General features: G+C 40.3%; 1 protein-coding gene across 3 annotated transcripts in view; it reads right to left on the bottom strand.

Annotated features, from left to right (window-relative positions):
• Positions 1 to 25,537, bottom strand: part of shroom3 (shroom family member 3) — a 214,528-nt gene that overhangs the window by 99,585 nt on the left and 89,406 nt on the right. For all 3 annotated transcript variants that reach the window (XM_061980735.2, XM_061980737.2, XM_072915338.1), the window contains one exon: positions 13,830 to 13,988. In XM_061980735.2, the coding sequence (XP_061836719.2) occupies positions 13,830 to 13,988 (159 nt within the window). The remainder of the gene's footprint in view (positions 1 to 13,829; positions 13,989 to 25,537) is intronic.

Below are 25,537 nucleotides of genomic sequence, written 5' to 3'. Positions count from 1 at the left end.
AACCAGGATGGTATCTCAGTCTGTCCTGGTGCAGCCTCAACAACCTGGAGTGGAACGCCCAGAAAACAGTGGAGATGATCATGGACTTCAGGAAAGTCACAGCCCCACCATCCCTCCTCACCCTGATTGACTCTCCCACCCCCGTTTTTTGGGCACCACCATCACCCAGGACCTCAAGTGGGAGCCGACCATCAGCTCCCTCATCAAGAAGGCCCAGCAGAGGATGTACTTCCTGCGGCAGCTGAGGAAACTTAAGGTGCCGACCGAGATGCTGGTGCAGTTTTACTCAGCCATCATCAGGTCCATCCTAACCTCCTCCATCACCGTGTGGTTCCCCGGCACCACAGTCCAGGATAAGCATCGACTGCAGCGCATCGTACGTGCTGCTGAGAAGGTGATTGGCTGCAAGCTCCCATCCCACCAGGACTTGTTCTCCTCCAGGACCAGGAGGCGTGTGGGTCGGATCACAGCTGACTCATCTCACCCTGGACAAAAACTATTCTCCCCTCTCCCCTCAGGCAGGAGACTACGGTCCATCCAGACCCACACCTCCCGCCACCTGAACAGTTTTTTCCCCTCGGCCATCCGGCACATGAACAATAACTCCTAACAGTAGCTCCCTAGAATTCCTTCTAAGTCTATAACAAGATCTGATAACTCAGTTACAGCTCTTGTTATTACCAAATCTGTGTTATATGTGTTATGTTGCACGATTGCACCAAGAAAAATTCCTAGTTTGTGAACCCGTTCTCAAACATTGGCAATAAAACGATTCTGATTCTGATTCTGATGTGGATCAGGGTCATTAGCCAGTTGCCAGTATACCATCGCTCTGCTATTAAGTAAAAGTTAAAGTACCAATGATAGTCACACACACACACACACACTAGGTGTGGTGACATTTGTCCTCTGCATTTGACCCATCCCCTTGTTCACCCCCTGGGAGGTGAGGGGAGCAGTGGGCAGTTATTTTTTGGTGATTTAACCCCCAATTCCAACCCTTGATGCTGAGTGCCAAGCAGGGAGGTAATGGGTCCCATTTTTATAGTCTTTGGTATGACTCGGCCAGGGTTTGAACTCACAACCTACCGATCTCAAGGCGGACGCTCTACCCACTAGGCCACCGAGTAGGCAGCCCAATAATAGTGTAAGAAGCACGGTAAGCCCATCCATCCATCCGTTTTCTACCGCTTGTCCCGGTTCGGGTCGCGGGGGGTGCTGGAGCCTATCTCAGCTTGCATTCGGGCGGAAGGCGGGGTACACCCTGGACAAGTCGCCACCTCATCGCAGGGCCAACACAGATAGACAGACAACATTCACACATTAGGGCCAATTTAGTGTTGCCAATCAACTTATCCCCAGGTGCATGTCTTTGGAGGTGGGAGAAAGCCGGAGTACCCGGAGGGAACCCACGCAGTCACAAGGGAGAACATGCGAACTCCACGCAGAAAGACCCCGAGCCCAGGGATCGAACCCAGGACCTTCGTATTGTGAGGCACACGCACTAACCCCTGGTTCACCGTGCTGCGCCTAGGCCTCCAAATACCTTTGGAAGATGTCGTTTAGAGATTCTGTGCGTCTCATATCCCAAGATAGACTTTTGACAAGAACAAGAAAGTTTGATCATATTAGGCCTATACTGGCTCACCTGCACTGGCTTCCTGTGCACTTAAGATGTGACTTTAAGGTTTTACTACTTACGTATAAAATACTACATGGTCTAGCTCCAGCCTATCTTGCTGATTGTATTGTACCATATGTCCCGGCAAGAAATCTGCGTTCAAAGTACTCCGGCTTATTAGTGATTCCCAGAGCCCAAAAAAAGTCTGCGGGCTTTAGAGCGTTTTCTATTCGGGCTCCAGTACTCTGGAATGCCCTCCCGGTAACAAGTTAGAGATGCTACCTCAGTAGAAGCATTTAAGTCCCATCTTAAAACTCATTTGTAAACTCAACCCTCTAAATAGACTCCCTTTTTAGACCAGTTGATCTGTTTCTTTTCTTTTCTGCTCTGCCCTGCTCTGCGGGGTGGACCGCTCGCCTGTGCATCGGTTGGGGACATCTCTGCGCTGCTGACCTGTCTCCGCTCGGGATGGTCTCCTGCTGGCCCCACTATGGACTAGACTCTCACAATATTATGTTAGATCCACTATGGACTGGACTCTCACAATATTATGTTAGATCCACTATGGACTGGACTCTCACTATTATGTTAGATCCACTATGGACTGGACTTTCACAATATTATGCTAGATCCACTATGGACTGGACTCTCACTATTATGTTAGATCCACTATGGACTGGACTCTCACTATCATGTTAGATCCACTATGGACTGGACTTTCACAATATTATGCTAGATCCACTATGGACTGGACTCTCACTATTATGTTAGATCCACTATGGACTGGACTGTCACTATTATGTTAGATCCACTATGGACTGGACTTTCACAATATTATGTTAGATCCACTATGGACTGGACTCTCACTATTATGTTAGATCCACTATGGACTGGACTTTCACAATATTATGCTAGATCCACTATGGACTGGACTCTCACTATTATGTTAGATCCACTATGGACTGGACTTTCACAAAATTATGCTAGACCCACTCGACGTCCATTTCCACATCTGCGGTCCTCTCCAAGGTTTCTCATTGTCATCCCACTGGATTGAGTTTTTCCTTGCCCTGATGTGGGATCTGAACCGAGGGTGTCGTTGTGGCTTGTGCAGCCCTTTGAGATACTCGGGATTTAGGGCTATATAAATAAACATTGACTTATTGATTGATTGAGATAAATGGTAAAATCCCAGAGTCAATCATTTCAAAAAAGAACATTGAGATAAAAATCGGGATGTTTTGAAACAATCCAACGGGAACATCTGCACCAACATATTATTCCAGATTATTACACAAGAGTACACAAAAACAACTCCACATTCCACCCTAAAACTTGCAGTAAGCAAGAAAACCCAGGAATCAACATCATGTTTTTTTTGTCACTCTAGCACCCCTGTGAGGTTGTTATGCTCACTACATACAAACACACAAACACACACAAAGGATTTGATCTCCATATTTGGATGAAAGTGGCTCTAGACGAGTGAGAGTATTTATAGACTGTATGGACTGAAAGTACATCTAAGAAAGAAGACAAGTGTTTGCCTCAACAAGCGAGCAAACTGACCTTATTCCTGGCATACCTTGTGATTTCACTTTAATTAGACCATACTGTAGACATGGACGTCAAATTGAACTGGCTTTGATGCTTCTTGTGAATATTTGTCCAGGAACTGACTGACTGAAATAGGACTTTTTCCCCCCCACATACTGTATGCCAGCCTTGCTATTTGTGGCTATCAGTTTCCAGGAGACTAAAATCCAAACCTCGAGAGACGCTGCTCGAAAATGAACACAACATACTCGTTTGTCATTGCGGGGGAAAAAAATCAGAAAACGTGAAAACAACCACAAATGCTTTTGAGATTGGAAGCAAAGCCCATTAAAATGCTCCAAGCCGGTGCACAAAAAAGACAAATGAGAAGAAAGGTCAATTAATTATGCTGCCTGGAGTTGACAAAGGATAGCCAGCGGGGTAAGTAGGTAGAACCAGGGCAACGGAGCCAACTTGCCCTGGCCGACAAGGCTCACGGTCAATCATCTATCCCAGTGGTTCTCAACTTTACCAAATAACACCTCAGAAAACACTTGGCTCTCCAAGTACCACCATAAATGACCAACATCAAAATACAGTAGTGTAGTAGGCCTAAATATTCAATAGAACAAGACAGAGGTTTTATTTGACAATATATGTAATATCTTTGGCCACTGTAACATTACACACAGTTTCAGTGACGTGCGGTGAGGTTGATGGCTGGTGAGGCACTGACTTCATCACAGTCAGATTTACAAACATATGAACCCTAAAGAGTATCTTATTCACCATTTGATTGGCAGCAGTTAACGGGTTATGTTTAAAAGCTCATACCAGCATTCTTCCCTGCTTGGCACTCAGCATCAAGGGTAGGAATTGGGGGTTAAATCACCAAAAATGATTCCCGGGCGCAGCGCCGCTGCTGCCCACTGCTCCCCTCACCTCCCAGGGGGTGATCAAGGGGATGGGTCAAATGCAGAGGACACATTTCATTACACCTAGTGTGTGTGTGACAATCATTGGTACTTTAACTTAACTTTAACTTTACACATACAAACTGTAGCACACAAAAAAGCACATTTAATAAAAAAAACGTTATTATGGTCTTACCTTTACTTATAAATGAAGTCCATGCGCCGCTGTTGTGCTGGATTAATGCACCCCTGACGAGAGTGTTATACCAACTAAAGCCCTCACTTAAACTTTCCACGTGCAAGATTGAATCTATTTAAAGAAGTGTAACCGAGGGTTTATAAATGTCGCCTATACTGTATGAAACTACAAAATAACAAACACGGAGGCTCCAGTTTACACGAGGACCACTTTATTTACCTTCTTTCAAAAACCTCCGCTCCACTCCTCTTTGCGCCTTCAAAATAAGAGCTCAAGGCATATACTGTATAACAGCGCATAACAGGAACTTAACATCACAAAGAGGAAAGCCCATAAAAATAGGTTACAAAAGTTATTTAATAAGAAGCCAAAAAGTGCAAAAACAATAATGTTCATGTTGGAGGAGTTGTGAATTAGGTACACCTGCAGTCTGCAGGTGTACATAATGTTGTGGCCCTGCAGTCATTCACAACTCCTCCAACACCAACATTATAGTTTTTGCACTTTTTGGCTTCTTATGAAATAACTTTTTTAAATAGATTCAATCTTGCACGAGGAAAGTTTAAGTGTGGGCTTTAGTTGATATAACACTCCTGTCAGGAGGTGCATTCTAGGGCGGAGGTGCAGGAGGCGGATTACTGCGAGCCTCAGCCAGTGTGTCTTTTGCAGCCGTTTTATGATTGCTCAGCACAAGAAATACGTTACACACATACAGTTGTTGACAAAATACACTGTACATAATATACCTCAGCTAACTAAACTATGGAAATGTATAATATAGTTCATATAGCAATACGGTCTCACTGCACAGCAGGCCAGCAGTTAGCCGAGTCCGCAATCCATGTTGAGGCACACCGCAGTGACGTGCCTCAACTGGCTGCTGATCACCGCACCGTCTCTTCTCAGTATTTGAACGGCAAATGTGAAAATTCAGCAATTTTAAATAAAAATAATCTAAAACTGGTGAAGTTAAATGGAACATAACCTTATAGTATAATCACTGGATACATATAACAATTTAATAAAAATGTTTTCTTTTTACATTTTTTTTCTTTCCATGATGGCAGGTGAGGCCCCGCCTCACCTGCCTCTAGTGACTGCACGTCACTGCACAGTTTTTACTGTAACACTGTAATATATTTGATAGATTTTTTGGCGTACCACTAACTGAAGCCCGTGTACCATTCACAGTTTGTCACACCGCGGTGAGGGAAGTCTTGTCTTGGTTTTTTCTGTTTTGTGATTTACATGTTTTATTTTGAAAAGCAACTCCTCTTGTTTCAGATCACGGGTCCTTTCTCTTGTGTCACCAGTCTGACGTCATTCCTGACCCTTGATTGTTTCCACCTGTTTTCCATTACCCTCATGTTCTTTATAAGCCCATGCCTCCCCTTGTTCTGTGCCAGATTGTCTCGAGCTTTCGTGCCTGTCTTGCGTTCCATGTTCATGTTCATATCCATGCCTTGCCTTGTCCCACGTCTACGTCCTTGCTTCCAGAATATCCCACGCTGTAATTTTTAATTAACTTTTTTCCTCCCTCAGAGCGACTTTTGTTATTCTACCTTTTTCTACCGCAGTGGTGAGTTATAATTTTTCCTTAAAGATTTTTTCCTCAAAGTTTTTTGAGTGATTTTTTGTTTACATTTATTAGAGTAGTTAAGTTTTATAGTCTTTATTTTCTTCCTCCTGTTGGAGCGTTTTTTGTTAAAGTTTTTTGACAACAGATACGGTGCTAATTATATTGTCCTTATTTTTGTATTTCCTCCTTTTGGAGTGATTTTCGTTTTTTCCCTTTTGGAACATTTTGTCGATAGCTATTTTTGTATTTTATAGTATTTGAATTTACTCGGCTCTGGAGGCTTAAAGAGTTTTTCAAAATAAAAGCTTTATTTGGAATCACCTCTCTGCATCTGAGTCCCTTCCTTCGTCCAAGCCTGACACAGTTTGACAATCACTGATTTTTCCATTTTCTAAACCACTTGTCCTTATTAGGAATAGGGTTTTCTGTTAATGTGCTGCATTATTGATATAATGCTATTGTGAAATACCAGAGGCCTCATGTAATACGACTTGCTAGGATTTCCCACAAAAAAATGGTATACGCTCAATACAAAAAAATGTTGTATGCACAAAATGTATTCAGATGTATTAATCCAAGCACATTTCTTTCGCACATCCCAATCTTTGTGAAATTCAGTGCACATGTTGGTGGGGCTTGCCACTCCGTGTCCATACCCCTGCCTGAGATCACTTACTCCATACAGTCAAAAAACACAAAGATAATGAGCAAGACGGCGAAAAAGAAGAATTTCACCGACAATGAGTTGGAGGTGTTTTTTGCTGGAGTGTAAAAATGTAAACTATTCTACTATTGTTGCAAGTTAGTGCAGCAATGCGTGCGCCAGGAAAACAGGTGTGGTTTAGACTTTCACACTTTATGCACAGGTATTAAACATGAGTGCTTTGGACACATAGACAATCAGAGGCCTGTTTGAAAGATCTCTTAACATGTAGTTTAACCGGAAAAAAACAGCTAGTCACTAACTTTAATATGGAGTGAAATTACTGCCAAAACTCCACAAACATATTTTTACCCACGCTCAAGGATTCTCAAATTCAAAAAATATATTTTCTGCAAGTAAAAAAAGGACTTGCTAGTAAAAAAACGATTCGCTTGTATAAAAAATATTTTCTGCAAATAAAAAAGCAATTCACAAGTATTAAAACATTTTTCTGCAAGTATAAAACATTTTTCTGCAAGTATAAAAACGATTCGCAAGTATAAAAACAATTTTCCAATAACAACAAGTGTACAAGTTGTGTATCCTTTGCCTACTCAGCTCTGAAAAAAATATTTTCAACATTTCGGCGCTATGCAGCACGGAAAGAGCAACTTTAAAATGTAGGTACAGCTTTATTTATTCATTTAAACGTCTAAAACCAAAAACTCGATCGTAATGTTGAGCGACCTCCATGCTATTTGCTCCTGTCTTCACCCCCAGGGGGGCGCCTCAAATCCGGCCATTCAAGACAGTGTCGTGTGCGGAGATTTTTAAACGTTTGGAAGTAAAGCCTTACATCTTTTTCTTTACATTTTTAGACCGGAAGAGGTTGACTTATGTCTTATTTATTTGTTGCCGGAATAGTCAAGTATTTATTCCTTGTAATTAATCCATCCATCCATTTTCTACCGCTTGTTCATGTGTGCATCAAACTACCAACATTAGTTATTGATGTTTGTTTGTGGACATGTGCATGTTATTTGAAAATGCTTACTTCTATAAAGGATTAATGTGACCTTGTGTTTCTTTGGGCCTTTTGCTCTTTTTCCTTGTTGTTGTTTTTCTTTAAGCCACCTCTCTGCACCCTGCTGTACCCGCCACACACACTCACAGGCTACATTAATCACAGTGTGACCTGTATCATCGATAGGTGCACCACTCTCATGTACGCTCATTTGGAGCACTCTTTCGGGAAAAATATATACACATATTTTACTTATTAAATAATCATTGAAGCAACAAAATGCAAATCAAAGCTTTTTTATTAATTAAATTAATCAATTTACAGTATTTTCCGGTATTTAGGCCGCACCCACCGAACTCTAGAAGAAAACATTTTTTTTACAAATATTAACCGCGACAGACTATAAGCCGCAGATATACAGTATACCGGTACGAAAGATTTTGTAAATCGTTATTTACATACCCTCATTATTTCCATACGGTGCTTGTAACACGACAGTAAAACGGATGATCAAACAAAAGAGAAGTCATGGACCCACTTGCTGTGGAAGCTAGTTCTCCAATCAGCTAAACAGACTCAATAACTCCACAGTGACGTTTTGGTGAATTTACGAAACTGCAACAATACAAAAGAATGCTATTGTACAAACCCCGTTTCCATATGAGTTGGGAAATTGTGTTAGATGTAAATATAAACGGAATACAAATATTTGCAAAACCTTTTCAACCCATATTCAATTGAATGCACTACAAAGACAAGATATTTGATGTTCAAACTCATAAACTTTATTTTATTTTTTTGCAAATAATAATTAACTTAGAATTTCATGGCTGCAACACGTGCCAAAGTAGTTGGGAAAGGGCATGTTCACCACCGTGTTACATGGCCTTTCCTTTTAACAACACTCAGTAAACGTTTGGGAACTGAGGAGACACATTTTTTAAGCTTCTCAGGTGGAATTCTTTCCCATTCTTGCTTGATGTACAGCTTAAGTTGTTCAACAGTCCGGGGGTCTCCGTTGTGGTATTTTAGGCTTCATAATGCGCCACACATTTTCAATGGGAGACAGGTCTGGACTACAGGCAGGCCAGTCTAGTACCCGCACTCTTTTACGATGACGCCACGTTGATGTAACACGTGGCTTGGCATTGTCTTGCTGAAATAAGCAGGGGCGTCCATGGTAACGTTGCTTGGATGGCAACATATGTTGCTCCAAAACCTGTGTGTACCTTTCAGCATTAATGACGCCTTCACAGATGTGTAAGTTGCCCATGTCTTGGGCACTAATACACCCCCATACCATCACAGATGCTGGCTTTTCAACTTTACGCCTATAACAATCCGGATGGTTCTTTTCCTCTTTGGTCGAGGACACGATGTCCACAGTTTCCACAAACAATTTGAAATGTGGACTCGTCAGACCACAGAACACTTTTACACTTTGTATCAGTCCATCTTAGATGAGCTCAGGCCCAGCGAAGCCGACGGCGTTTCTGGGTGTTGTTGATAAACGGTTTTCGCCTTGCATAGGAGAGTTTTAACTTGCACTTACAGATGTAGCGACCAACTGTAGTTACTGACAGTGGGTTTCTGAAGTGTTCCTGAGCCCATGTGGTGATATCCTTTACACACTGATGTCGCTTGTTGATGTAGTACAGCCTGAGGGATCGAAGGTCACGGGCTTAGCTGCTTACGTGCAGTGATTTCTCCAGATTCTCTGAACCCTTTGATGATATTACGGACCGTAGATGGTGAAATCCCTAAATTCCTTGCAATAGCTGGTTGAGAAAGGTTTTTCTTAAACTGTTCAACAATTTGCTCACGCATTTGTTGACAAAGTGGTGACCCTCGCCCCATCCTTGTTTGTGAATGACTGAGCATTTCATGGAATCTACTTTTATACTCAATCATGGCACCCACCTGTTCCCAATTTGCCTGTTCACCTGTGGGATGTTCCAAATAAGTGTTTGATGAGCATTTCTCAACTTTATCAGTATTTATTGCCACCTTTCCCAACTTCTTTGTCACGTGTTGCTGGCATCAAATTCTAAAGTTAATGATTATTTGCAAAAAATATATATGTTTATCAGTTTGAACATCAGATATGTTGTCTTTGTAGCATATTCAACTGAATATGGGTTGAAAATGATTTGCAAATCATTGTATTCTGTTTATATTTACATCCAACACAATTTCCCAACTCATATGGAAACAGGGTTTGTAAATTAATATGACTAACAGACAATTGTAAACATGGTAGCATATTCCCTAATGACTCTGGCTTGATTACGTTACGATAGCACATACACATATGCATGAAAACACTCCTACTGACATCACACATGGGACGATTTATCCATCCATCCATTTTCTACCGCTTGTCCCGTTTACTAAGTATGAATTGTTTTAGTTATATTGTAAAACTTACAAATAGAGATGTCCGATAATATCGGACTGCCGATATTATCGGCTGATAAATGCTTTAAAATGCAATATTGGAAATTATCGGTATCGGTTTCAAAAAGTAAAATGTATGACTTTTTAAAACGCCGCTGTACGGAGTGGTACACGGATGTAGGGAGCGTCTCCCAGCCATACTTGCCAACCCTCCCGATTTTCCCGGGAGACTCCCGAATTTCAGTGCCCCTCCCGAAAATCTCCCGGGGCAACCATTCTCCCGAATTTCTCCCGATTTCCACCCAGACAACAATATTGGGGGAGTGCCTTAAAGGCACTGCCTTTGCGTGCCGGCCCAATCACATAATATCTATGGCTTTTCACACACACAAGTGAATGCAATCCATACTTGGTCAATAGCCATACAGGTCACACTGAGGGTGGCCGTATAAACAACTTTAACACTGATACAAATATGCGCCACACTGTGAGCCCACACCTAACAAGAATGACAAACACATTTCGGGAGCAGCACTAACTCTTCCGGGACGCTACAATATACCCCACCCCACCGCCCATCTCAACCTCCTCATGTCTCAAATTCCAAGCTGCTGTTTTGAGGCATGTTAAAAAAAATTATGCACTTCCTGACTTCAATAATAAATATGGCAGTGCCATGTTTGCATTTTTTTCCATAACTTGAGTTGATTTATTTTGGAAAACCTTGTTACATTGTTTAATGCATCCAGCGGGGCATCACAACAAAATTAGGCATAATAATGTGTTAATTCCACGACTGTATATATCGGTATCGGTAATTAAGAGGTGGACAATATCGGAATATCGGATATCGGCATAAAAGCCATTATCGGACATCTCTACTTACAAACGTTGCTTGGAGTGATGCATGAAGAATCCTTTTCGAGCAGAAACGCTATGGACGAATATACTTCAAAACAGGAAGTGCCTCGTCAAACTGCAGCACCTGCAGTGAGCGAACTTGCTCAAAGTCGGCGTCCTAGCACAAACAATAACACACCTTTTCAGTGTCTCTGTTGGCGTAATGTGAAAACTATTTGTTGTATACAAAACATTATGGCCATTCGCGAAGAAAAAAAATCCCAAATTAGCCGCACCAGTTTATAAGCCGCAGGATTCAAAGCGTGGGGAAAAAAGTTGTGTTTTATAGTCCTGGAAATAGGGTAATCTGTGAATAGTTGCAGCCCTATATGCTTCATAATCTAATTAGTTGAATTATCATTAAGATTAGAGATGTCCGATAATATCGGACTGCCGATATTATCGGCCGATAAATGCTTTAAAATGTGATATCGGAAATTATCGGTATCGGTTTCAAAAAGTAAAATTTATGACTTTTTAAAACGCCGCTGTGCGGAGTGGTACACGGTCGTAGGGAGAAGTACAGAGCGCCAATAAACCTTAAAGGCACTGCCTTTGCATGCCGGCCCAGTCACATAATATCTACGGCTTTTCACACACACAAGTGAATGCAAGCATACTTGGTCAACAGCCATACAAGTCACACTGAGGATGGCCGTATAAACAACTTTAACACTGTTACAAGTATGCGCCACACTGTGAACCCACACCAAACAAGAATGACAAAACACATTTCGGGAGAACATCCGCACCGTAACACAACAGAACCAATACCCAGAACCCCTTGCAGCACTAACTCTTCCGGGACACTACAATAAAAAAAAAACCGCTACCCACTACCCCCCATCCCCCACCTCAACCCCACCCACCTCAACCTCCTCATGCTCTCTCAGGGAGAGCATGTCCCAAATTCCAAGCTGCTGTTTTGAGGCATGTTAAAAAAAAAAAATGCACTTTGTGACTTCAATAATAAATATGGCAGTGCCATGTTGGCACTTTTTTCCATAAATTGAGTTGATTTATTTTGGAAAACCTTGTTACATTGTTTAATGCATACAGCGAGGCATCACAACAAAAGTAGGCATAATAATGTGTTAATTCCACAACTGTACATGTCAGTATCGGTTGATATCGGAATCGGTAATTAAGAGTTGGACAATATCGGAATATCGGCAAAAAAGCCATTATCGGGCATCTCTAATTATGGCCATTCGCGAACAAAAATTCACAAATTAGCTGCACCGTTTTATAAGCCGGAGGATTCACAGCGTGGGGAAAAAAGTAGCGGCTTATAGTCCTGGAAATAGGGTAATCTAAGAATTGTTGCAGCCCTATATGCTTCATAATCTAATTAGTTGAATTATCGTTAAGATAGTTGATGACTTTCCAACTACCAAAAGCAGCCCAAATTCACACAGATGGACAAAGTAGAGTCTACAACGTACATATTTTGGGGATGTTGAAGGAAGCCTCAGTGCCTACAGAAAACACAACTAAGCAAACAGAGACGCCAACCTGAACCACCTGACTGTGAGGGAGATGTCACCCACTACTCAGCCACCACCTCACATTTTCTCACATGACACGCAGCTAAAGTAAAACAGTCGAGGTAAAATGCAAAAACCGCTGAAGAAGACGTGGGACTTTTGTTAGGCGGTTGCCATGGAAACTGTTTGAAGAGCAAATTCCAAAGCCCACGACTGAACTTAATAAACCCTGAGACACTTTGAGAATACAGAAAGGAAATGCAGGCAGGACGTCCAGCAGGGGTCGTGACCTCCTCAACTGACACAAATAAATATTGATTGGTTGACTTCCTGTTTAACGCTTGCACACTGCAAAAACTGAAATCTAAGTAAGATTAAATATGTCAAATAAGGGTGATATTTGCTTATTTTCTGTCTGATAAGATAATTCTTCTCACTAAGCAGATTTTATGTTATAGTCTTTTACTTGTTTTAAGGGTTTTGCTCCTAAATGATCTCAGTAAGATTTTACAGCTTGTAGCTGAGATTTTATGACCTATATTGAGTAAAACATGCTTGAAACTAGAATATCAACTGTTGCAAAGCTGTTTCATCAACATTCACAAGTAAAAAAAAACTACATTTTTAAAGTAATAATTTCTTATTTCAAGCATGAAAAAAAAAAAATCATGATTTTGACACAAATGTGTCTCATAATTAAAACAGATGACAGCCAAATGGACTTTGCTGTTTTATTTTCAATGAAACAATAGAAAAGATGTACTCATATAGTAGTACAGTTGGCACAGTACAGTAAACTGACAGTTAATATTTAAATATTTGACATTTCAAACAATTTTGAACAGAAATAGTTCATGCACATTCAGATACATTTCTCAAAATAACAATTAAAACAATTTTGGCCGGGGGCCGGCTGTGTATATGCGCACTAATTGACTGAAAGAGCACGCACTTGGCGCGATGATGTCATGTTATCGATGGAAAAATGCATTTTTAGACCATATGATTTGCCTGAGCGGCTAGTAGACAACGAGAGTAACAAGCGGTTGCCTTGTTGCCTTTCCATTAAAAACAATAAACTAGTTTTTAGTATAGGTTTGCTGGTTTTAAGAAATGTAATGCCGAGCGCATATCGTTATGTCAAGATAATGACACTAGCATTTACTTAATTTAAGAATATTTTCAACATATTGAGCAAAAAGGTCTCTTTTTTTTTTCTACCAAGAAAAGTGCACTTGTTATTAGTGAGAATATACTTATTTTAAGGTATTTTTGGGTTCATTGAGGTTAGCTAATTTTATTTGTTTTGGAAAGTCTTGACAAGCCAAATTTTCTTGTTCTATTGCCAGATAATTTTGCTTAGTTAAAAAAAAATACCCCTAATTTTTTATTATTTTTTTTCTTGTTTTTGAACACTGACTTTTTGCAGTGCAGCACCTAATCTCTAAGTGGCCACAACCTGGATGACTCGTTTCATAGCTGGCATGTTGTTCCCCGGCTGTCACGGACATGAGCGTCGCATACTGTACCTGTTCCTGATGCGTAGCTGGACTCCCCCTGTTGAGCCTGATCTGCTGTAATCCATTTGTGTTTGTTGTTTTGGATGCGGTGGCGGCGAAGGAGGCGAAGGAGCGCGGTATGAAGTCGGATGTGAGGGAGGTGAAGACCCACATTCCTCCATGCAATCCCTGAGGATTGAAAAGGAAAACATGACGTTGCATAGTTTTGTTACATTTATTAAACTGCATCAGATTCCCATGGGTTTATATTGAAAATTAAGAATGATTAAAGCTTGGGCTTTTTAATGAATGTTTTTAATGATAACATACACTAGATCAGTGTTTTTCAACCTTTTTTGAGCCAAGGCACATTTTATGCGTTGCAAAAATCCGGAGGCACACCACCAGCAGAAATCATTTAAAAAACGAAAGTTGAGAGTAAAAAGTTGTTGTTGCAATTGTTGGATATGACTTTAAACCATAACCAAGCATGCATCAATATAGCTCTTGTCTCAAAGTAGGTGTACTGTCACCACCTGTCACATCACACCCTGACTTATTTTGAGTTTTTTGCTGTTTTCCTGTGTGTAGTCTATTACCGTATTTTCCGCACTATAAGGCGCACCGGATTATTAGCCGCACCTTCTATGAATTACATATTTCATAATTTTGTCCACCAATAAGCCGCCCCGGACTATAAGCCGCGCCTACGCTGCGCTAAAGTGAATGTCAAAAAAACGCTGCGCTAAAGTGAATGTCAAAAAAACAGTCAGATAGTTCAGTCAAACTTTAATAATATATTGAAAACCAGCGTTCTAACAACTCTGTCCCAAAATGTACGCAAATGTGCAATCACAAACATAGTAAAATTCAAAATGGTGTAGAGCAATAGTAACATAATGTTGCTCGAACGTTAATGTCACAACACACAAAATAAACATAGCGCTCACCTTCTGAAGTTATTCTTCATTCGTAAATCCTTCGAATTCTTCGTCTTCGGTGTCCGAATTGAAAAGTTGCGCAAGCGTGGTATCCAAAATGGCCGGTTCCGTCTCGTAGAAGTCATCGGGAGTCAGTGTCGCTGTTGTTCTGTGAATCCTGCCTTCCGGAAAGCTCGGACCACAGTTGTGACCGAAATATCTGCCCAGGCATTTACGATCCACTGGCAAATGTTGGCGTATGTCGTCCGAGGCTGTCTGCCCGTCTTAGTGAAGGTGTGTTCGCCTTCGGAGCTGTGTGAAAAAAGCCACCCGGCCTCTTCGCGTAAACTTCCCTTAACCACTCGCTCATCTTTTCTTCATCCATCCATCCCTTCGAGTTAGCTTTTATGATGACGCCGGCTGGAAAGGTCTCTTTTGGCAAGGTCTTCCTTTTGAATATCACCATGGGTGGAAGTTAGCATGGCAAGCTAGAACCACAGTGAAGGATGACTTCTCATTCCCTGTGGTGCGAATATTCACCGTACGTGCTCCCGTTCCACAGTGCGGTTCAGTTGCTGTGAAATACGGTAGTAATCCGTGTGCGGATGGAGAGATTGCGTCTTTTTATGAACCGGATCGCTTAGTAGGAGCCATTTTGTGGTCTTTACAGATGTAAACAGGAAATGAAACGTACGGTGATATCCGCGCGTTTTTTCTTCTTCTTCCGGGGGCGGGTAGAAGAAGAAGCGCTTCCTGTTCTATGGGGGCGGATGCTTTCCTTGGCGGTTGCTTGCGTAGAAGAAGAAGCGCTTCCTGTTCTACCGGGAAAAAAGATGGCGGCTGTTTACCGAAGTTGCGAGATCGAAACTTTATGAAAATGAATCGTAATAAAGCGCACCGGGTTATAAGGCGCACTGTCAGCTTTTGAGAACATTTGTGGTTTTTAGGTGCGCCTTATAGTGCGGAAAATACGGGTTCTTGTCTTGTGCTCCTATTTTGGTGGCTTGTTCTCTTTTTTTGGTATTTTCCTGGAGCAGTTTCATGTCGTCCTTTGAGTGATATTTCTCGCATCTACTTTGTTTTAGCAATCAAGACTATTTAAGTTGTTTTTATCCTTCTTTGTGGGGACATTGTTGATTGTCATGTCATGTTCGGATGTACATTGTGGACGCCGTCTTTGCTCCACAGTAAGTTTTTGCTGTCGTCCAGCATTCTGTTTTTGTTTACTTTGTAGCCAGTTCAGTTTTAGTTTCGTTCTGCATAGCCTTCCCTAAGCTTCAATGCCTTTTCTTAGCGGCACTCACCTTTTGTTTATTTTTGGTTTAAGCGTTAGAATTTTTTTTTTACCTGCACACTGCCTCCCGCTGTTTCCGACATCTACAAAGCAATTAGCTACCGGCTGCCACCTACTGATATGGAAGAGTATTACACGGTTACTCTGCCGAGCTCTAGACAGCACCGACACTTAACAACAACACATCATTTGTAGATTATAATTACTGGTTTGCAAAAAATATTTTTAACCCAAATATGTGAAATAAGGTAAATGGTAAATCAAAACAAAATACAATAATTTGCAAATCCTTTTCAACCTATATTCAATTGAATAGACTGCAAAGACAATATATTTAACGTTCGAACTGGAAAACGTTGTTACTTTTTGCAAATATTAGCTCATTTGGAATTTGATGCCTGCAACGTGTTTCGAAAAAGCTGGCACAAGTGGCAAAAAAGACTGAGAAAGTTGAGGAATGCTCATCAAACACTTATTTGGAACGTCCCACAGGTGAACAGGCTAACTGGGAACAGGTGGGTGCCATGATTGGGTATAAAAGCAGCTTCCATGAAATGCTCAGTCATTCACAAACAAGGATGGGGCGAGCGTCACCACTTTGTGAACAAATGCGTGAGATAGATAGATAGATAGATAGATAGATATATAGATAGATAGATAGATGGATATACCGGCCCCCAGACACATTTTTTCTCTAAATTTGGCCCCCCGAGTCAAAATAATTGCCCAGGCCTGGTATATAGCTTCAGCTTTTTTTTATACACTGCATCTCTGTCCTACATGTGCTTGTCAACATACTGTAAAAAAAAATAAAAATTAGACATATCGTTTATTTAGCAATATTATTTCTTAATTTTATAACTGCTGAACGACTTAAGGGGCTGATTAAAAACAAATGAAATTGATGCGTTCTTGTGTCTGGTGGTTTTTAATGACATTTATATGTATATGTATATATATATATATATATATAAAAATGAAAAAAGCTTACTCCAATATGCATTTTCTTGCGCCTGGAACATTTTAGCGCACACTTGGTGAGAGCATTTCTCAAGGCACACCTTCATGGTGCTAGGGTTTATCATATGTTATTATAGGATTATCTCCGTTGTCGATCGCACTGCAGGACGGCCTCTAAAATGCCCAGAAAAAATGCTACATGTCAGCTGCATGTTTCAAAACATTGCAAAAGACTCCAGGTAGGAGCATGTTAACGTGAATGTGCAGTAAATTAGTGTCTCCCTGGTGAAAGCCACGTGGCACACGTAAAATACTCATTTAAATAAGGGGGTCTACACCAGTTATCAATTTTCCGCGCAGTCTTAGCACACTGCAAAAAGTCAGTGTTCAAAAACAAGAAAAAAAATAAAAATAATTAGGGGTATTTTATTTGAACTAAGCAAAATTATCTGCCAATAGAACAAGAAAATGTGGCTTATGAAGACTTTCCAAAATAAGTAAAAATAGCTAACCTCAATGAACCCCAAAATACCTTAAAATAAGTATATTTTCACTAATAACAACTGTACTACTATATGAGTACCTATTTTATATTGTTTTATTGAAAATAAAACAGCAAAGTCCATTTGGCTGTCATCTGTTTTAATATGAGACACAATTGTGTCATATTAATGTTTTTTTTTTCATGCTTGAAATAAGAAATTATTACTTTAAAAAAGTAGTTTTATACTTGTGTGTGTTGATGACACTGCTTTGCAACAGTTGCTATTCTAGTTTCAAGTATGTTTTACTCAATATAGGTCATAAAATCTCAGCAACAAGCTGTAATATCTTACTAAGATCATTTAGGACCAAAACCCTTAAAACAAGTAAAACACTCTATAACATACAATCTGCTTAGTGAGAAGAATTATCTTATCAGACAGAAAATAAGCAAATTGAGATATTTAATCTTACTTAGATTTCAGTTTTTGCAGTGCAGAACACACGCAACCCACCCACTAACAGTACACACAATTGTGTACAGTAGTTTATACACGCTGTTTCATACAAACATTGGACATAATCTGAAAAATAAACACATGACTTTTGAACATATTGAATTGAACTGAATTGTAGTTGTCAATGTAATATTTTTGTTTATTGTTCATACATCCATCCATCCATTTTCTACCGCTTATTCCCTTTGGGGTCGCGGGGGGCGCTGGAGCCTATCTCAGCTACAATCGGGCGGAAGGCGGGGTACACCCTGGACAAGTCGCCACCTGATCGCAGGGCCAACACAGATAGACAGACAACATTCACACTCACATCCACACACTAGGGCCAATTTAGTGTTGCCAATCAACTTATCCCCAGGTGCATGTCTTTGGAAGTGGGAGGAAGCCGGAGTGGCCGGAGGGAACCCACGCAGTCACGGGGAGAACATGCAAACTCCACACAGAAAGATCCCGAGCCCGGGATTGAACCCAAGACTACTCAGGACCTTCGTATTGTGAGGCAGATGCACTAACCCCTCTGCCACCGTGAAGATTATTTGAAATAAATGACTTTACATTACTTATAAAACATGAATATTACTGTACTGTATCTCTTAAAATCTAACTGTGAACGTAACTGAGCAGCATTTTCGTTTATTGCGTTTTTTTATGCACACACTCGGGCTCTCAAAGCCAAATCTACTTCTGGTCTGCATCCTATTCATTTATATTGCGTACATTTTTTGTACAAACCCCGTTTCCATATGAGTTGGGAAATTGTGTTAGATGTAAATATAAACGGAATACAATGATTTGCAAATCATTTTCAACCCATATTCAGTTGAATATGCTACAAAGACAACATATTTGATGTTCAAACTGATAAACTTTTTTTTTTTGCAAATAATCATTAACTTTAGAATTTGATGCCAGCAACACATGACAAAGAAGTTGGGAAAGGTGGCAATAAATACTGATAAAGTTGAGGAATGCTCATCAAACACTTATTTGGAACATCCCACAGGTGAACGGGCAAATTGGGAACAGGTGGGTGACATGATTGGGTATAAAAGTAGATTCCATGAAATGCTCAGTCATTCACAAACAAGGATGGAGCGAGGGTCACCACTTTGTCAACAAATGCGTGAGCAAATTGTTGAACAGTTTAAGAAAAACCTTTCTCAACCAGCTATTGCAAGGAATTTAGGGATTTCACCATCTACGGTCCGTAATATCATCAAAGGGTTCAGAGAATCTGGAAAAATCACTGCACGTAAGCAGCTAAGCCCGTGACCTTCGATCCCTCAGGCTGTACTGCATCAACAAGCGACACCAGTGTGTAAAGGATATCACCACATGGGTTCAGGAACACTTCAGAAACCCACTGTCAGTAACTACAGTTGGTCGCTACAGCTGTAAGTGCAAGTTAAAACTCTCCTATGCAAGGGGAAAACCGTTTATCAACAACACCCAGAAACGCCGTCGGCTTTGCTGGGCCTGAGCTCATCTAAGATGGACTGATACAAAGTGGAAAAGTGTTCTGTGGTCTGACGAGTCCACATTTCAAATTGTTTTTGGAAACTGTGGACGTCGTGTCCTCTGGACCAAAGAGGAAAAGAACCATCCGGATTGTTATAGGCGCAAAGTTGAAAAGCCAGCATCTGTGATGGTATGGGGGTGTATTAGTGCCCAATACATGGGTAACTTACACATGCTGAAAGGTACATTCAGGTTTTGGAGCAACATATTTTGCCATCCTAGCAACGTTACCATGGACGCCCCTGCTTATTTCAGCAAGACAATACCAAGCCACGTGTTACATCAATGTGGCTTCATAATAAAAGAGTGCGGGTACTAGATTGGCCTGCCTGTAGTCCAGACCTGTCTCCCATTGAAAATGTGTGGCGCATTATGAAGCCTAAAATACCCCAACGGAGACCCCCGGACTGTTGAACGACTGAAGCTCTACATAAAACAAGAATGGGAAAGAATTCCACTTTCAAAGCTTCAACAATTAGTTTCCTCAGTTCCCAATCGTTTATTGAGTGTTGTTAAAAGAAAAGGTGGTGTAACACAGTGGTGAACATGCCCTTTCCCAACTACTTTGGCACGTGTTGCAGCCATGAAATTCTAAGTTAATTATTATTTGCAAAAAAAAAAAAAAGTTTATGAGTTTGAACATCAAATATCTTGTCTTTGTAGTGCATTCAATTGAATATGGGTTGAAAAGGATTTGCAAATCATTGTATTCCGTTTATATTTACATCCAACACAATTTCCCAACTCATATGGAAACAGGGTTTGTATGTAAGGGAGTGAACGATGCGAAAATGAAGCTATCTAATCTAATCAAATCAAATCAAATCTAATATAAATAAGAGTAATATTACAATACTCACTAGGCTTCCCTAACTCCTAGCGTGTGATATTAAAGGGGACCTATGATGAATTTGGGCTTTTCTGACTTAAACTGTAAATGTTACAAAGTTCGACACTCATGTTAAACAATGCCTAAGCGTCAAATCATAAGGTGCAAGCAGTTTTGGATGCCTCTATTCGCGGGGTTTGCAATCTGGCTAAGTCGTGATGTCACTGCAATGTGGAAGCCCTTATGTAGACATTAAGTCAAGCCCTCAGCCAGAGGGGCAGGACCTTCTACTTCATAGTTTCAGGCTGTGAGGAAACATAAAAAAAGGGAGGATGAAGTATTATTTTCATGGCAGAGGGGTTAGTGCATCTGCCTCACAATACGAAGGTCCTGAGTAGTCTTGGGTTCAATCCCGGGCTCGGGATCTTTCTGTGTGGAGTTTGCATGTTCTCCCCGTGACTGCGTGGGTTCCCTCCGGGTACTCCGGCTTCCTCCCACCTCCAAAGACATGCACCTGGGGATAAGTTGATTGGCAACACTAAATTGGCCCTAGTGTGTGAATGTGAGTGTGAATGTTGTCTGTCTATCTGTGTTGGCCCTGCGATGAGGTGGCGACTTGTCCAGGGTGTACCCCGCCTTCCGCCCGATTGTAGCTGAGATAGGCTCCAGCGCCCCCCGCGACCCCAAAAGGGAATAAGCGGTAGAAAATGGATGGATGGATGGAGTGACATAATTGCTGCTAAAAGCAGCTTATTTGATGCAAAATCTGAATCAATTGGAGACTGTGCAGGTGTACCTAATGTTGTAACCGGGTGAATCTAAATAATGTTTATTTTCGACCGTGTCTGGAAAAAACATAGTGGTGACAACTTCAAGATATATATGTAAGCAGTGTACATTTTCAAAATATAAATTACTTTTGAAGAGGGCGGGTGTGGTTTCATTTGCAATCGGGGTACACCTCCACAATGAATATTTTGCAGACAGACTCAAAAAATGTGTTTTAAAAGTGACTGTGGAGCAAAATGTACGCAAATTTTACACCAACAAATATCCAATAGATATTATAATGACATGTTTTAAATAGAGATGTCCGATAATATCGGACTGCCGATATTATCGGCCGATAAATGCTTTAAAATGTAATATCGGAAATTATCGGTATCGGTTTCAAAAAGTAAAATGTATGACATTTTAAAACGCCGCTGTACGGAGTGGTACACGGACGTAGGGAGAAGTACAGAGCGCCAATAAACCTTAAATTGATTAAGGTTTAATCACATAATATCTACGGATTTTCACACACACAAGTGAATGCACTGCATACTTGGTCAACAGCCATACAGGTCAGGTATAAACAACTTTATCACTGTTACAAATGTGCGCCACACTGTGAACCCACACCAAACAAGAATGACAAACACATTTCGGGAGAACATCCGCACCGTAACACAACTTAAACACAACAGAACAAATACCCAGAAACCCTTGCAGCACTAACTCTTCCGGGACGCTACAGTCCAACTCTTAATTACCGATTCCGATATCAACCGATACTGATATATACAGTCATGAAATTAACACATTATTATTAGGGATGTCCGATAATGTCGGCCGATAAATGCTTTATAATGTAATATCGGAAATTATCGGTATCGGTTTCAAAATTATCGGTATCAGTTTCAAAAAGTAAAATTTATGACTTTTTAAAACGCCGCTGTGTACACGGACGTAGGATATCGGCAAAAAAGCCATTATCGGACATCTCTAGTTTTAAATGTAGATTAAAATCAGGATAGTTCCCTTTAAGGGGGAACTAGACTTTTTGGGGAATTTTGACTATAACTCACAATCCTTATGACAGACAAGAATACACGTCTTTTTTTAATGCATTGTAACTCGTATAAAAACGTTTAAATAAAGTCAGCATACAATGGAGAAAATGAGAATCATAATGTGATTACATCCATTGTGCCAATAAAACTCAGTAAAAAACATCTAAAAAGTGCCAACAAAAATCCATTTACTGTACATTTCGTGACCTGAATATTAACCAAGTATTAGCGATATTATTATCATTAGAGCCAACACTAAGAACCTATTTTCAGAAACAGTATTGTTAGAGAAGTAACTTCCTTATGCTGCTGTATTGACATCATCAGCCGATGAGCTGCTTTCTCGCCTCTGAACTGGTGAAACTTTATTCTATGTAAAATGATGTGGACATAAACTGAAAAATTGGTACCAATTTAGACCCAGCAATGGCGAAAAAGACCCGAAAAGATGCTCAGTTGCAAACCCCTTTTTTTCGCGCGTATGAGTCATTCTTCATCTAAACGGAGTATATGAAAATCTCATCAGTCTGCATCCCAGTGAGAGCAGACATCGTACAGTGACATTGTAAGTGATGTTTTATCACGTTTGTTGCCTATCATGAAGTCTGCAGAGTAGTAATCAGTGACGTTGTTGAAGGGAAAAGTGAACGTTGTGATGCGTTTGTGAAATTAATACGCAGCCGTATGCTTAAAGTGATCAAAATATTATAACATTATATTCATAATATTACATGTCATTATGAATGTGCCTGTCACTATATTACATATAAAATTACAGAGGGTATAAAACGGTGATGGAAGTGTTTGTGGATTTTTTTAAGCGCTTTATAGGCAGAATAATAGTTGTGTAATTCGTAAATAAAAGCAGAATACAATGATTTGCAAAACATTTTCAACTTATATTCAATTGAATAAACTGCAAAGACAAGATATTTAATGTTCGAACTGATAAACTTATTTTTTTTGTGCAAATAATCATTAACTTTGAATTTAATGGTAGCAACACATTGCTAAAAAGTTGGCACAGGGGCATTTTTACCACTGTGTTACATGGCCTTTCCTTTTAACAACACTCAGTATACGTTTGGGAACTGAGGAGACACATTTTTGAAGCTTTTCAGGTGGAATTCTTTACCATTCTTGCTTGATGTACAGCTTAAGTTGTCAGTTAACAGTCCTGGGTCTCCATTTCGCCACACATTTTCAATGGGAGACAGGTCTGGACTACAGACAGGCCAGTCTAGTACCCGCACTCTTTTACTATGAAGCCACGCTGTTGTAACACGTGGCTTGGCATTGTCTTGCTGAAATAAGCAGGGGCGTCCATTATAACGTTGCTTGGATGGCAACATATGTCGCTCCAAAACCTGTATGTACCTTTCAGCATTAATGGTGCCTTCACAGATGTGTAAGTTACCCATGTCTTTGATTGGCAGCACTAAATTGACCCTAGTGTGTGAATGTTGTCTATCTGTGTTGGCCCTGCGTTGAGGGAGCGACTTGTCCAGGGTGTACCCCGCCTTCCGCCCGAATGCAGCTGAGATAGGCTCCAGCACCCCCCGCGACCCCAAATGGGACAAGCGGTATAAAATGGATGGAGAATGCATTAAAAAAAATACACGTGTGCCTGTCTCACATAAGGATTGTGAAAGATAGGCAAAATTCCAAAAAAGTGCAGTTCCCCTTTAAAAACTGAAATGGGTCCACTAACTGACAACCCAAAACGTTGAAAGAGCCATATTGGACCAAAAATACAAAAAAAGAATCCGCAAAAAATATATAACGTATATAATGAAGGGAACACATGACGTAAGTGTCTGTTAGCTATAATAGCCTACTATCAAAATGACTATGTGTCGCAGGCTGAAGAAAATCTTCGTTGACAGAAATGTTTAAATTTAATATTTACACTACACATTTTTACAACATTAGAAACCATTAGTAAATCAGAGGCTACTCAGAAGGTGAGATAACTCCTGTAAATTACTGGCTTTTAATGGCCAAAGGTATAGATGTGTGTGTCCAAGTTAAAGGTAACGGCAGGTTGTCTTCTTCTAATGGATTTATTACAATCTTCGGCAAGTTTGGTCATGTTTGCTGTGGTCTGGAACAACATGGCAACATTTGCTGTGGTCCGGAACAACATGGCAACGTTTGCTGTGGTCTGGCACACAAACAACTATCAGAAATGCAGCTAATATTACATACAAATAATGTGTCATGAGCAATGTTTCCTCTAATTTTTCATGTGTGTGAGCAAACTCAAAAACTCCCTGAGCATTCAGTGGAGCCCATGTGAGCAACATCAGACGTGCACACTGTGGCTACACCAGCAGCACACCTGTCCCAAACCTGACTAAATAACAAGTTCAATCTCCATCCATCCATCCATTCTCTTATTATTATAATCAAATGACAGCAGTCATTTCCATTTCTAATATAAGTGTTTAGGCCCACTTACAATGACAATAACAAAAAATATTGTTTTTCATGAACTGTGTACTTGTATTGTTTGTCTGGGTGGAGATAATTTGTACCCCTTTCAGACATTGCATTTAGTTCCCATTAAAACATTCACATGTTGCACAATGAGATGTAAGCAGGGGATCATGTGTACATTTAATAATTTAATATACTAACAGCATTTCATGATAAATATTTATAAATTAAGATTCCTAATAAATGACACTAGAATAAGCACACATTTGATTGGTAAATCATAGTGTAACGACCTGGAATGACACCTAATGTGTGGTGTTGGAATTGTCCGACTTTTTGTGTGGCTGTAAACGCATCACTGGCTAAGTGCCATATGTGCATGTGTTGGCGCAAGTAAGAAAGAGCGAGCGGCTGCTGTTGATATAACAAAGTTGCTTTTGGTCTGGTTTGTACTGCAGAAAATGACCACTTTTGCTAGATATCATTTTTTTTTACTAATGTTTTGGTGATGTGTTTATGGCCGACAATAAAGAGTTTTGCTCAGTAAAGTGATCAATGGAATTCATGTCCTCAAAGCGTCTCGACAGACGTTACAATATTTGAACAATGATGACGAAAACTGTTTTCTCTGTCGTGTCCATATGTCGAAAATTGTTATGCGCTTATATTTTATTATTTTTTTAATTTTGTGCGCAGCATAGATTTGCCGTGCGCAGAGGACGCTTGAGCAGTGCGCAATTGCACAGGCATGCAAAACTAAATTAGATACAAAGAGGATAAAAGTAAAGGAAATTAAATGAGCTCAAATATACCTACAAATGAGGCATAATGATGCAATATGTACATACAGCTAGCCTAAATAGCATGTTAGCATTAATTAGCTTGCAGTCATGCACTGACCAAATATGTCTGATTAGTACTCCAACAAGTCAATAACATCAA

The sequence above is a fragment of the Nerophis lumbriciformis genome, linkage group LG20 (genome assembly GCF_033978685.3).
Source record: "Nerophis lumbriciformis linkage group LG20, RoL_Nlum_v2.1, whole genome shotgun sequence".
In the NCBI taxonomy this organism is placed as follows: Eukaryota; Metazoa; Chordata; class Actinopteri; order Syngnathiformes; family Syngnathidae; genus Nerophis; species Nerophis lumbriciformis.
This window is presented reverse-complemented; position numbering and strand designations above follow the sequence as displayed.